The 15,344-nt window shown below is 39.1% G+C and overlaps 1 protein-coding gene across 2 annotated transcripts in view; it reads left to right on the top strand.

Annotated features, from left to right (window-relative positions):
- AVEN (apoptosis and caspase activation inhibitor) overlaps positions 1-15,344 on the top strand; it is a 186,929-nt gene that overhangs the window by 27,700 nt on the left and 143,885 nt on the right. For both annotated transcript variants that reach the window (XM_001085261.5, XM_077939073.1), the window contains exon 2: positions 8,528-8,705. In XM_001085261.5, coding sequence (XP_001085261.2) covers positions 8,528-8,705 — 178 coding nt within the window. The remainder of the gene's footprint in view (positions 1-8,527; positions 8,706-15,344) is intronic.

Here is a 15,344-nt window from a genome sequence, read left to right as displayed (position 1 = left end):
ATTCTTAATGGCCACAGTGTTTTGGAGCCCAAATATTTATTATTAGGTACATTGTTCTGGGATCAAGAAATTTACATATATGCCATATACTGCATTTATTCATTTTTTCAAATATGATGTGTATCTTATTTAATATACAATGTATATTTTATTTAATACGCAAAGACAAATGGAAACGTCCTTTTTTTTGTATATCCATATCCTTTTTAATTCAGTCTTTTATTGAAATTTCACTTCTTGAAAGAACTGTTTTTGCTAGCGTAGTTCCCCCTGCCTTTTTTTCCTTTTTCATATAGGGCTAGTAAACAAAGTTTTTTTGAGACAGAGTCTTGCTCTGTCACCCAGGCTGGAGTGCAGTGGCGTGATCATAGCTCATTGCAGCCTTGAGCTCTTGGGCTCAAGTAATCCTCCGGCTTAGGCCTCCCAAAGTGTGGGGATTATAGGGATGAGCCACAATGCCCGGCCCTAGCACACTTTTCAAATATCAAAAACTGTCATTGAATTCTTTAATTATGATGGTTTATGAATTTTTCTATTGTTAAAAAGATAATGTTTTTTAATAGTGAAAAAAGCAGTGTTAAGTTATTGCCTATGGGCCAAATGATTATATAAGATAAAAATGACCTTAATAGGGTTACAAATATAAAAGCTGGCAATTAACTATTAATCAGTGATATATTTTAAAGCTCAATAACATTAAACATTTTGAAATAGGCTGAATTAATATTATTTTCCAATTATACACATTGTAAAATTTTAATTGAGCATATTTGACGTTATTAATCACTGCGATTAGTTTTTGGTGACTTTTTGTTGGAGGGTTTCCTTAAATGTATTCTTTCTCATTTCTTTCTACTCTACCTGTTGCCTTCTATGATATAATTTACCTTTTGTGAGGAACATAGGAGGTGGGTGAAAAACGTGTGAATGTTTTTGAACTCCTTATTAGCCTCAAAACAGGAAAGCCTTTTCTAGATCTTTTTGCTCCAGAAGAAAGTAGAACCAGGGACCTGCAAAAACTAGGTTCTTATACGTAGAAGACTTTAAATAAGCTCTGTTGTCTGCTTGTTATATGTTATTAGTGTTAATAACTTCTGAAGTTTTACTGGCTTGTCTGAAGGCTCTTGGTGATAGAGATCATCTTTAAATATTCTCTTGGCAACCTCTTTTATGTATGTATGTATGTATTTTTGGTAAGAAAAGGTAGGAGGATATTTAATGAATAAGGTTGCCCAAATACACTGTTCATAGGTGGGCCAGTTAAATGAAGCAGATTATGAATTAATGTAAATTACTGTTTCTTGATTGTAAGTTAAAGAGGATGGCAGCTTCAGTAAGTAAATCCTTTTATTAGTTCTGTTAAGCATATGATTCTTTTGTCTAGTTGGTCTAATCCATTGTTAAAGGTAGGGTCGTGAAGTTTCTAACTATTATTGTTAAACTTTCTATTCTCCCTTCAATTCTGTCAGTTTTTGCTTCCTACATTGTGGAGCTTTGTTCCTAGGAGCATATGTTTATATGTTCATAATCGTTATGTTTCTTTTTTTTCTTTTAAGAGACAGGGTTTCACTCCATTGCCCAGGCTGGAGTATAGTGGCGTAATCATAGCTCACTGTAACTTCAAACTCTTGGGCTCAAGTGCTAGGACTACAGGTTCATGCCACCACGCCCAGCTAATTTTTCATTTTTATTTTTGTAGCAATGCTCTCTATGTTGCCAAGGCTGATCTCAAACTCTCTGGCCTCAAGTGATCCTCCCTACCTCGGCCTCCCAAAGCATTGGGATTACAGGCATGAACCACTGTACCCAGCCCAATTGTTATATCTTTTTAATTGACTTTTTTATTATTATGTAACAGCCTTCTTGGTCTTTATAATGATTTTTGTTTTAAAGTCTATTTTGTCTGATATTTGTGTAGTCATGCTAGCTCTTTACTGTTTGCATAGAATTTTTTTTTATCCTTTTTCTTTCTTTTACTGCTACTTGTATCTTTGAATTCTAAAGTGAATCTTCTGTAGACAGCTATAGTTGGATATTGGTTTTTTAAAAAATCTTTATGTTATAGGCCCAGCAATACAGTTATACACATGTTGTTTTATACAATTGCTTTTAAAATCAGTAAAGGGAAGAGAGGAGAAGAAATAGGCATTTATGTGATATTTTATAGTTACATAATTACGGGTGCTCTTTGTTTTTTTCACGTGGATTTGAATTGCTGTTTAGGACCACTTGTTTTAGCTTGAAGAACTTTATGTTAGTGTATCTTGTAAGGTGGGCCTGTTATCGCAAATTTTCTTACTTTTTGTTTATCTGGGAATGTCTTTTTTTCATCCTCATTTTTGAAAGATAACTTTTCTGTATGTAGGATTCTTGGCTGACAGTTTTTTTCCTAGGAACACTTTGAATATGTTATATTATTGCCTTCTGGCTTCTGTTGATTCTGATGAGAAGTTAACCATTAATTTTCTTTGGGTTGCCTTGTGATGAGTTGTTTTTTCTTTTATCTTGATTTTCAGTATTTTCTCCGTGAGTGTGTGTGTGTTGTGTGTGTGTGTTTTAATTTTATTTTTAACAAAATGGAGTAGGTCTGCAGAATCCTTGTTTTGGGCTTTTAGCATTTTAATTATGTATCTGTGACTCTCTATGCATATATACTAGAAGTTCGTTGAGCTTCTTGGATGTATAAAGGTTTCTCATTGGCTAGGTGTGGTGGCTCATACCTGTAATCGCAGCACTTTGGGAGGCCGAGGCGGGCAGATCACAAGGTCAGGAGATCGGAGATGGAGACCATCCTGGCTAACACGGTGAAACCCTGTCTCTACTAAAAATACAAAAAATTATCTGGGCATGGTGGCATACGCCTGTGGTCCCAGCTACTTGGGAGGCTGAGACAGGAGAATCACTTCAACCCAGGAGGCGGAGGTTGCAGTGAGCTGAGATTGCGCCACTGCACTCCAGCCTGGGTGACAGAGCAAGACTCGGTCTCTCAAAAAAAAAAAAAAAAAAAAAAAAAGGTTTTTCATCAACTTTGGGAAGTTTTCAGGCATTATTTTTCTTCTTCTTCTTTTTCTTTTTAAGGGACAGGATCTTGCTCTGTCCCCCAGGCTTCAGTGCAGTGGTGCAATCATAGCTCACTGCAGCCTCAAACTCCTGGGTCAGCTGATCCTCTCACCTCAGCCTCCTGAGTAGCTGGGACAACAGATGTACACCACCATACCTGGCTAATTTTTATCTTTTTCGTGGAGATAGGGTCTTGCTATGTTGCCTAGGCTGGTCTCGAACTCCTGGCCTCAAGCAGTCCTTCTGCCTTGGCTTCCTAAAGTGCTGGGATTACAGAAGTGAGCCACGGTGCCAGGCCCACCCATTATTTTCGACTATTTTATTTTCCTGTGATAGGTGATTTTTGTCTTCCAAAAATTTTGATATGTTTAAATTCTAATCTGCAGTTATCTGTGAGTGTGATCTTACTTGGAAATAGGTTCTTTGCAGAGGTAATCAAAGATAAAACAAGGTCTTACTGGATTAAGGTGGGCCCTAATCCAGTATAACTCATGTCCTTATAAGAATGGAGAAGATACGCACCTGTAGAGGAGAAAATGCCACGTGAAAACAGCAAAAGAAGGAATGCTAAGGATGCCAGCAACCACTAAGAAGCTGGAGAACATCATAGAACAGATTCTCCCTCAGAACTTCCAGAAAGAGCCAACGCTACCAATACCCAGATTTCAGACCTCTAGCCTCCAGAACTGAGAGAGAAAAACGTTTCTGTGGTTTTAAGCCATCTAATTTGTGATACTTTGTTATGACAGCTGTAGGAAAGTAATACAGATCTTGGGACCGGGAAATGGGGTGCTGCTCTAACAAATACCTAAAAGTGTGGAAGTGGCTTTGGAATTGTGTCGTGAGTAGAAGCTGGAAGAATTTTAAGGTGCATGATAGAAGCAGCCTGGGTTGTCCTGAAGATACTGTTGGTAGAAATATGGACATTAAAGGAGACTCCGGGTAGGTCTCAGATGGAAATGAGGAACATGTATGTTACTGGACACTAGAAGGAAAGCATGCCTTGTTTGAAAGTGGCAGAGAATTTGGCTGAATTATGTTCTGTTGTACAGTGCTCATATGTATGTGTAAGGGGCCGTCGGCTCTCCTGTTTGGAGAATGACATAGAGTTATCCTGACAATTCTTATTATTAGGAAGTTGATTCGTTTTTTTTAATCTCATTTTTTCATTTTCATTCTGCAGAGCAGGTGAAGTCAAAACAACCCTTGCCTATTGGAAAAGCTGCAAAACATTAAGCTACTCTTTCTAGTTGGGAATCTCAATTTGTTTTAAATGGAGTTGTGTGTCTGTGTGTGTCATTGGACAAGATAATAGCTCAGCAGTGGTTTGATTATATAATAGGTCTTCAGCTTATTAATCTAATTGGATTCCTGTTAATCTCTGAACAATGCAACCAGTGACCATTGTCCAGGTATGAAATACTACAGCGAAAACCACCAGACTGATTTTGTAACGATATTTATAGGAAAATGATGCCTTTATCTTTACAGTTTTCACCTTGTTTTCTGATCAGTATTTTATTTGCTCTCTTCTTTTTCTCCATTTTGAGGCTTTGCATATTTTTATTTTGTCTCAGATCTTTGCACAATGAACCTATAAAATCTCTAGTTCTTGCGATACATCTTTCAGTTACATCAAATGTCTTCTAAACTTTTTTATTATTATTCCTTCTTACTACTGTCTTGTGAATGAAGGCTAATGACAGCTCTGTTTGTCTCTGCATTTGGGTCCGGGTAATGAGATCCTTGTTCAGTAGTTCTTCTAATTTGGGGACTGGTGAGTCATTCATATGCACAAGGATCAGCCTATTATAAACATTTGGCAGGACCATTAATTTGGTCTAGGTCTCCCACTTGCCATTTCGGTGCTTGTTTCACTGCATTAATAGTTCCTTAGGTGTTTCAGATCATAATCCTCTTTTAGATCAAGGTACTTATTTTGCCCAGGTTTACATTTTTGCCATGTGTTCTAGCTATGTTCAGAGGTTTTATAGGTTTTATACTAACTGGAGAAGCCTCTCTCAACTCTGTTCACCCAGTGGGCCAACAAAAGAATATTGAATTTTCCCAGACAGAACCCTGCCAGTGCTTTCAGGTCTAGTACTGTCCTGCAAATTCTCATCAGTTACAAGGCTATTTTTTTTTTTATTTAATTTTTGTTTTTTGAGATGGAGTCTCGCTCTGTCGCCCAGGCTGGAATGCAATGGCATGATCTCAGCTCACTGCAAGCTCTGCCTCCCAGGTTCATGCCATTCTCCTGCCTCAGCCTCCCGAGTAGCTGGTAGTACAGGTGCCTACCACCACACCCGGCTAATTTTTTGTAGTTTTGGTAGAGGCGGGGTTTCACCGTGTTAGCCAGGATGGTCTCGATCTACTGACCTCGTGATCCGCCCGCCTCAGCCTCCCAAAGTGCTGGGATTACAGGCGTGAGCCACCGCGCCCAGCCAAGGCTATTTTCTACAGAATGTTCCTGGTATTTGTTATTTACATAGCAGATTCTATTGTATACCTTTCATCTGCCAGCATCTTTTGGTTCTCAGAAACTTGCAGGAATGCTCTAGTTTTCAGGCAGTCTTTGCAGTCCCTAGATCATAATGTAGAATGCCATCTTTTTGTTTTGACAGGGAGGCTTATGATGATATTTGAGGGCTGAAAGTGATCTTGAAAGGCCACTTAGTCTATTATTTCATGAAAGTGTATGAAAGTTGATTCAGGTGAGGATTATTGACTAGTGTTAAATTTGTTAAGTGAATGGTCGGAGAACTAGAAATTTACAGTGGATCAAATAACACTGCACAATTTCCTATATGAAGGAGGGAAGACATATCTGTACAGTGGGTGAATGGATCAGACTTCATTATCCAAACCCTGTGACCCGTCTTAGTTATTTTTTTATTTTTATTTTTTTTTGAGAGGGAGTCTCGCTCTGTCGCCCAGGCTGGAGTGCAGTGGCCGGATCTCAGCTCACTGCAAGCTCCGCCTCCCGGGTTCACGCCATTCTCCTGCCTCAGCCTCCCGAGTAGCTGGGACCACAGGCGCCGCCACCTCGCCCGGCTAGTTTTTTGTATTTTTAGTAGAGACGGGGTTTCACCGTATTAGCCAGGATGGTCTCGATCTCCTGACCTCGTGATCCGCCCGTCTCGGCCTCCCAAAGTGCTGGGATTACAGGCTTGAGCCACCGCGCCCGGCCTGAGCACTTAAATTTTTAAGATTAGTTTATAGATAATATTGGAGATAAAAAAAATCTATAAATAATACCGTGAGGAAGCAGCCAGACCTGTCCTGGCCTTGTCAGTAAGTCAGTGTCATAAAAATAGGGACTGTGCTAGATTCAAAGAGACTTAAGGAATAAACAATTAGATACAGTTCCTGGTCCTGGATTGGATACTGTCTTGGAAAAACCAGCTGTATAGGACATTTTTTGGGTTAGGGGAATTTGGAAATAGCCTGGGTGTTACATGAAATGAAATTTATTAAATGGAGAGATGAAGAATATTTTTAAAAAATCTGGTGACCAAAAAGAAGTATATATAAATATATACATAGAAAAAGATCTGGAAGTTTGTGTACTAAGGCGTTAGTGGTACTCTGTGGGTGATGGAATTTGGGGTTTTTATTTATTTTAGTTTTGCTTGTCTTTTCCTCCTAATTTTCTCCAATACATATGTCCTGTTTCTGTGTTAATAAAAGCTTGTTATTTTTTTTAAGTCCACACTATTTTTTTTAAGTCCAACCCATCCTATACAGATGAGTTGTTTTAATATATTTTACTCATTTTTTTCTTGATAAGGATTTTGTAATGTTTGGGACACAAGATTCTATGTGCATCTCTCTCTCTTTTAAAAATTTAATATTCTATTATGAAAAAATTTAAATACATGCAAAAGTAGATAGAATAATAATATGATTTTCCATGTACCCATCATCCAGCTTCAGCAATTACCAATTAAGTATAGTGTATTTCATGTCTATCCACCATTCCTCTCCACCCACTATTTTGGAGCAAATCTCACATGTCCTACCTTTTCATCCATAAAGAGTTCGGTGTTTATATCTAAAAGTTAACAACACTAAAAAAAAGTACAATACCAGTATTATAACTAACAAACAATAAATTGGTGGTATTTCCTTAATGTAATCAAATATCCAGTCATTATTTACTTTTTCCCAGTTGTCTCATAGTCATTATTTCCTCTAGATTGTTCAAATGAGTACAAATAAGTTCCCTACATTACAGCTGGTTATGCCTTAAGTTATTTGGTTTATAGGTGTCTCCGTCCTCTGCTACCATTTTTTTCCCCTGCAGTTTATTCATTGAAGAAACTGGGCTCCTTATCTTCTAGAATTGTTCACATTGTGTATCTTTCTGCATGCTGTCTTAACCTTTCAGTGCCCAACACTGGAAGCTGTTCTCTAGAATGCATCTGAGCAGGGTTGCTGTTTAAAGCTTATAGAAATCTATACAACATAGTCAGTTGTAATACAGGGAACTTTTGTATACCCAAGCACTTTCTTTTCTATTGAATTAAGATTTTGTGCATCCTTTTTACTCGGAGCATTGTGTATGTGTGTGTGTGTCCACATGTATACAACTAATTGCTCACACAGACACTACCTGAAAAATGACACAGACAAGTTGGAGAAATTGAGCCTGGAGAGTGCTAAGAGGACACCTGAGAGGGCGTTCACAGAAGGCTATCAAGGGCAAAAGAAGTGGCCTTGACTTTGTCAGTAATTTGTCTCCTCTCAATATTTAAAAGTAGATTTGTGTCAATATATAACCTCAGAACATTCATTAATCCCCTATCTGGATAGTTCTGTTTATAACATGTATTTATTCCAAACTCAAGTTGTTAATAAGAAGTACTAAAACAAATTTAGATGCGCAATGGTTTTCATTATTCTAGAGTATGGAATCATATGTGTAAATGTGGTACCATGTAAATTCATACACCATTTCACAAGTCATTGTCCCTCACTATATGTAATAGTGTTTTCCTACGAGTGTGTAAGTTAAATAGTTTTAAATCATGTCATACTTTAATGGCTCTAAAAAGTTAAATCTTATAAACATATTTATGGAATGCGTTTGTAAAATCCATAAATTGAAAGGGAGAGTTGATTTCCATCCTGAAGTCCTTTGAGTTTAAGATACTTACAGCCTTGATTCTTTTAACTGGATGAAACTTAATTCCCTGTAGGATACACAGGGATAGGTTTTAGAGATCAGCTACACAAATGTTTGGGCAGCTGCTTGCTAGATTTCCTTTTCAGTGATTACTGAAAAGTTCACCCTGAAAGAACATTCTGGTATAGTGTGATTCTCTTACTATTTAATATCTTCAGACAGCTTGGTGTATTGCTTTTTATTGATATGCCCATGTACTTTTTTGTTTTATTTTACAGGAAGTCTACTAAGGTCAGGATTTCCACTGCCTACTTATTGATTTATCTCTAATGGTTGCAGGTTGAAGACGACAGCGATGCAGAGACCTATGGAGAAGAGAATGATGAACAGGGAAATTATTCTAAAAGAAAGATTGTCTCTAACTGGGATCGATATCAAGATATTGAAAAAGAGGTCAATAATGAAAGTGGAGAGTCCCAGAGGGGAACAGATTTCAGTGTCCTCCTCAGCTCTGCAGGTAAGAATTCCAGTTGCATGCATACTGCTTAGTGCTCTAAAACTTGCACAGACATTGCATTTATATTTTTAAATCCCACTTTTATAACTAGCAATGTATCCTTTGTTCTTTGGATTTTAAATTCAAGTAGAGGACGGTGTTTCTAATGGCTTGTAAGGGAAAAAAATGATGTGAAGTGGAAGTAAGGGTTTCCATGTACCGATGTAGAAAGACTAAAGTCTTCGCGATAGATAAAAGCCTTCCTAGAAGTGGAAAAAGCTGAGCCATGCCGCTGTAAATTTGATAGTCTGAGAAAAATAAATGTTTTCTTTGATATTGGAGGAAACATTACTTATATTTATAGGAGGCATGATAAAGTTTCTAGAATATACGTTCTCTTTTTTCTTCCTTTTTTTTAAGTAGCCGGGCATATGCATAGTAGTGGATATGCACTTATTGGAGCCAGATGCACTGAGCACCAAGTTTTTGATTGTGCTTTTAGATAGTCTTCTCTGTCAATACAGTGAAAACCCAGTCTATCCGTGATCAGCTGTAATCTAAGATCGACTGCACCTTCAGTGATGTGATGCTGTAGAGCAGTAACCGGGAATAATGGGGGAGTGCTGGGTGTACAGATGGCTGCAGGGTCCCTACTAAGGTGTGGCGTAAGAATTTAAAGAATAGCCAGCCTGGGCGACAGAGCGAGACTCCGTCTCAAAAAAAAAAAAAAAAAAAAAAAAAAAAGAATTTAAAGAATAAGTGGAAGATAGACGAGTGATTTCTAGGTGTTGGGGATGGGAGGGTGGGAGGTGGATGTGGTTATAAAGGGGCAGCATGACAGATCCCTGGGATGCTGATACTGTTTAGTATCTTGACTGTGGTGGCAGATACATAAACCTACACAGGGGATAAAACTGTATAGCACTTAATATACACACATGTGCACAAATGAGTATGAATATATTTGAATAAGATTGGCAGATTGTATCAGTTTCAGTGTCACTCTCCTGGTTGTGATATTATATTATGGTTTTGCAAAATGTTATTGGGGGAAACTGGGCAATGTGTACAAGAGATCTCCCTGTATTATTTCTTTACAACTATGTGTGAATCTGCAGTTACCTTAATAAATAATTATTGCCAGGTTAAAAAGATACAGAGGATGCAGATGTGAGAAGCAGAGAAGTAAAACAAAAATAATACTTTGGGACTGTTTTGAATTTTTTCTTCCGCATGACTTTGATGTTGCTGTTTAGTTCTACCTTTCTTCTTTATCCACCTGTATTTTTGAATGCCTGCACGAGACTAAGAACCATAAAGTGATGCATTCTCTTCTAACTTAATAGAAGATGCTTTTCTGAGCAGGAAAGAAGTACATCATAAAATTGTGAGTCAGAAGCACAGGATTCAGTTTGTCATTACCATAGATGATTCAAATAGCATAACTTCTTTAGGTTTGTGGATTTTTCTCAACTCATTGACTGTTCAAGGACTAAATAATTTTTCCTGTCAAATGAGTGCTTCCCTCTTGGTACCTATATTTTGGCCAATTATGGGTTTATAAGCATTTTTCTTCAAGGTGGTAGAAGGGAATGAAGGTAAAATATGAGCTGGTTAGTTTTAATTCTCATCAGCCGTTCTGCCAAAAGATGTAGGGGGAGAAAATTGAAGTAATGCAATGAAATTAACTTGTGGACTAAAGTAGATTTAATTCAATCAGTGTGTAGTCAGTTACTAGTATCTGTCAAAAAGAGATACTTCATAAATGTTGGAAGGCAGTTAAAAATTCTAGTCCAGGCTGGGCGCGGTGGCTCATATCTGTAATCCCAGTACTTTGGGAGGCCGAGGCAGGTGGATCGCCTGAGGTCAGAAGTTCGAGACCATCCTGGCCAACATAGTGAAACCCTCGTCTCTACTAAAAATACACAAAATTAGCTGGCAGTGGTGGCAGGCGCCTGTAATTCCAGCGACTAGGGATGCTGAGGCAGGAGAATTGCTTCAACCGAGGAGGTTATAGTGAGCCGAGATCGCACCACTGCACTCCAGCATGGGCAACAAGAGCAAAACTCCATCTCAAAAAAAAAAAATTTTTTTTTGTCCAACCTAGCAGGCCTGTCCTCTGGTTTATGATTTTGGTTATTTATTTTAGCATTTTATTCATAATTGAAAACCTGGCATGGATTGAGTCTCCCATGTATTTTTCTTGTAGTGTCTTTGCTTACTGATTTCTTCTGAAGTAGCTTGTTTATCTGTGATTGGTTTTTTTGGTGATTGCCAAAAAACCCTGTCTTTTGATATGTGCCTACGTTTCTTTCCCACTCTGTTGCTGATTTATCAGTTTCTTCTCATGATAGCATAAGACTGAGAAGAGCTTCCATGCTTTTTTCACACTCAGTGTTTTGGTGCTATATTGGTTTACTTTCGAGAGCTCAACTTCATTCTGCTTCCTAGTGTACTATCCTTGTTGGTATAAATAAATATACAACTGAGAAAAAATATTGCTCGTTCCTTAGGTGTGCAGTCATAAACTTCTCTAGATATTGCCAAATTGCTTTCCACAGTAAAGATGAGCTAGAGTTCCTAGTGTTCAGTATCTCTGCAAATACATAGTACTGTTGGACTTTTAAATTGTGACCAGTTGACTGAATGGTATCTAGCATAGTTAATTCAATAGATATTTAAGTACCCATTGTTTCAGCTATTGGCTTAGAGGCTGGGCATAGAGTGGTGAACAGAACAAATATAAACGCCTGCCTCACAGAGTTGACTTTCTACAGGGTAGAGACAAACAAGAAGAATATATAAAATGTTAAATGCTATAATTGCTTAGAATAGAAATAAAATGAGGAAGGGCTGTTACTAGTTTTAGAAGTAGCCTGGGGTCTTACTGAGAAGATAACATTTAAGCAAAGATCTGAGGAGGGTGAGGGAGCAAGTGAGGATATCTGTGGGAAAAGTGTCCCAGGCAAAGGGAATAGCAAGCTCAAAGGCTTTGAGATTAGGAGGACAGGGAATCGCAAGGAAGGCCAGTGTGGCCAAAGCAAAGTGAGCAAGTATGCGATGGGGTTGGAAAGGCATTATCCAGCCAGATCGCATAGTATTGTAGGTCATTGTAAAGATGTTTTCTTTTGTTCTGAGTGAGATGAAAAACCAGTGGAGGGTTTGAAGAGAAGAGTGATATAATTTTACTCCTGTGTTAACAGGATCATTTTGCTGTGTTGGAAGGAACTGAAGACTGGCAAGAAGGGAGCAGGTAGACTAGTTAGGAAGCCACTGCTACTACTGATAGCAGATAGACTAGTTAGGAAGCCACTAATAATAATCCAGGTGAGCAGTGGTGGTGGTTCCTGGGTCCAGAGGAGAGCAGTGGAGGTGGTGAAAAGTGCCTGGGTTCTAGGTCTATGTAGAGGGAAGAGCAGAGAACACTTGCAAATATTGGGTATGAGATAAAAAGATATGTAAGGATGACACTAGGTTTTTGGTCTGAACAGCGAGAAGAAGGGAGTTGCCCTTAACTGAGGTATGTAAGTTATAGGAAGTACTCAGTGTTGCATGTATTAAAATTGAGATGTCACTTAGATACCTGTTGCAGTCAGAATTCCTTAAGAAATGGCTGGCACACTCAATATAATTGAACATTTTTTTTCTTTTTTTTTGAGACGGAGTCTTGCTCTGTCGCCTAGGCTGGAGTGCAGTGGCCGGATCTCAGCTCACTGCAAGCTCCGCCTCCTGGGTTTACGCCATTCTCCTGCCTCAGCCTCCCGAGTAGCTGGGACTACAGGCGCCCGCCACCGCACCTGGCTAATTTTTGTATTTTTAGTAGAGACAGGGTTTCACCTTGTTAGCCAGGATGGTCTCGATCTCCTGACCTCGTGATCCGCCCGTCTCAGCCTCCCAAAGTGCTGGGATTACAGGCGTGAGCCACTGCGCCCGGCCAGTTGAACATTTTGACAAAGGAATTATTTACAAAGGTATATGTAGAGTATAATGAAAGCACTGAGGTAGTGCTGAGTTGAGAGGGCAAGTAGCAGCAGAGATGGTACCACCCTAGTTACTGGAAATTTGAAGAGAGTCATAGAGAGTTGGCCTTGGGAGGAATCACCTTCAGTGAGGGGACTCAGCCAGTGAAGATGACCCCACACTGAGAGAGTCAGAGGAATAAACATTCTCTTCTTGTCTCTGCCAAGGCTTCCATAAGCCTAACCTACTGGAAGCCAGAAGACAAGGGAAGTTGTAGTCCATACTGGTCAACCTTCTAGGGCAGAACAGGATGGAGAAGGGTGGGGGATAAATCTGCATTGGCACATGGAAGAGACCCGGCACAACATCTAATAGGTGGCATGGAGCAGGCTGCTGGATAGAGGAATGTGGGGTTCAGGATCCAGGCCTGGGCTGGCAATAATACATTTGGGTGATGCCAGCCTATAGATGATATTTGAAGTCATGAGAATGTATGAGATGACCAGGGGAGTTATTACCTAGAGAAGTACTGATTCCCAGGGACCACAGTGTCTACAGTTTAGGGTAAAGAGAAGAAAACAGCAAAGGAGACTGAGCATGAGTGGTAGAAGAAAGAACCAGGAGAGTGTAGTGTCTTTAAGTGTTTTGAAGCAGGAGGAGAGATCTGTATCAAATGCAGTTGATGACAATGAAGAATTGACTGTTAAATTTAACAACGGGAAGGTTATTGGTGATCTTCACAAGTGCAGTTTTGTGGGAGTGGTGGGATAAATTTTCTTGACTTTAAAAAGAATGTGGGAGGAGACGTTTGAGACAGCAGGTATAAATGACTTAATTTTAAGGAGTTTTGTTATAAAGGAAAGGAGAATAATGGGCTGGTGGGAGAAGTGGGTTAACACTTTCTAATTTTTTCTTTTTTTGGCATTTCTTTTGTAGCGACAGGGTCTTGTTATGTTGCTTAGGCTGGTCTCGAATTCCTGGGCTCAAACAATCCTGCCTTGGCCTCCCAAAGTCCTGGGATTACAGATATCAGCCACTGTGCTTGGCCAGTTAAGACATTTTTTAAAGGTGGGAGAAATAACTACATGTTTACTTGATGATAGATCCAGAAAAGAGGACGAAAATAATATGGGGAGGGGTGAGTATTCCTGGATCTATGTTCTTTAGTAGATTATGAGCTTGATAGGATCTATTGTGTAGGTGGAGGGATGGCCCATTGCTGGGGCTTGGGCAGTTTTCCAACTGTAACTGGAGGAAAGGCAGAATATATGGGCATAGATATGTGTAGATGGGTAGATGTCACAGGGGCTTGAGGAAGCGGTCTAAGAAAATCATGGATAAGTGTTGTGGAGGAGGTACTGGAAGTAGAAGGTAAGAAATAGTTGTTGGGGAAGTGAGAAAGTATAGTTTCTTATTTTCCAAATAGGAAAATGCGGTATAGATGTTGGGTGACAATAGGGGCCCACATGAAGTTGGTATTCATAAATTTAAGGTGAGAACAGGTATACTTTTCCCCGACTCATATTGTGCTGTATGGGTGCAGGCCCAGAAAGACCGGACAGAAGGGTAGGACTTAATCATGATTATAGTTTAGCAGAGCAAATGCAATGAAATGAGAGAGGGAAAAGGAGATGATTAGAATGATTGACATGAATTTAAGTGGGATAAGGAAATAAGTGAAGATATGGGGGAAGATGAGGGGCAGTAAAAAGATCGTGGGATCACAGGACTGCAGATTCTTCTGGGCAGAAGGATTATTGACCTTCTTGAGAAAGTGTGAGTTGGAGAGGTGGGAAGTGGTGGCTGTAGATTAGAATGTTTCACGTTGAGATTTGGTGGGGCAGGGGGTTGCAGATGATGGTAATGATAGAGTCTTATATAAAAATATGGGCGTGCCTGGCTGTGAGGTGGTGTGGAGACCTCATCCTTGGAGGTTTTAGTTTACATTTCCTTAGTTGTTGCTGACATTGAACATCTTTGTATTTGTGGTGCCTGCTTTCTTTGTGAACTGCTTGTTCACATTCTTCGACCATTTGGCTATTTTGTTTCTTATTGATTTGTGGGTTAAAAAAGATGTAATCTTGACACTTATCTTTTGATATTTGTGTTTGCAGGTGTCTCCTGATATGAGATTCACTTCTATAGTGGTGTCTTTCAGTGCATTGTTTTACATTTTAGTTGAATTTATCAATTTTCTAGCCTACTGTTCATGGTGTTTTATGGCCTTGAGAAATCCATCTTTCCCCCAAGGTTAAAGATGTTCTCCTATATTTTCTTATAAAAGTTCTAATTTAGCTTTTTTTCCCTGAAGAGTGTTACATTTTATTGTTTGCTACATTCTCCTGCCATGGTTTTCAGCTCCATTGGGTAATTTAAGGTCTTCTCTATGCTGTTTATTCTAGTTAGCCATTCGTCTAATCTTTTTTCAAGCTTTTTAGCTTCCTTGTGATGGGTTCAAACATCCTCCTTTAGCTCAGAGAAGTTTGTTATTACCAGCCTTCCAAAGCCTACTTCTGTCAGCTCGTCAAAGTCATTCTCTGTCCAGCTTTGTTCCGTTGCTGGCAAGGAGCTGCGATCCTTTGAAGGAGAAGGGGCGCTCTGGTTCTTAGAATTTTCAGCTTTTCTGCTCTGATTTCTCCCCATCTTTGTGGTTTTATCTGCCTTTGGTCTTTGATGTTGGTGACGTACAGATGGGATTTT

The sequence above is a fragment of the Macaca mulatta genome, chromosome 7, assembly GCF_049350105.2.
Source record: "Macaca mulatta isolate MMU2019108-1 chromosome 7, T2T-MMU8v2.0, whole genome shotgun sequence".
Lineage (NCBI taxonomy): Eukaryota > Metazoa > Chordata > Mammalia > Primates > Cercopithecidae > Macaca > Macaca mulatta.
This window is presented reverse-complemented; position numbering and strand designations above follow the sequence as displayed.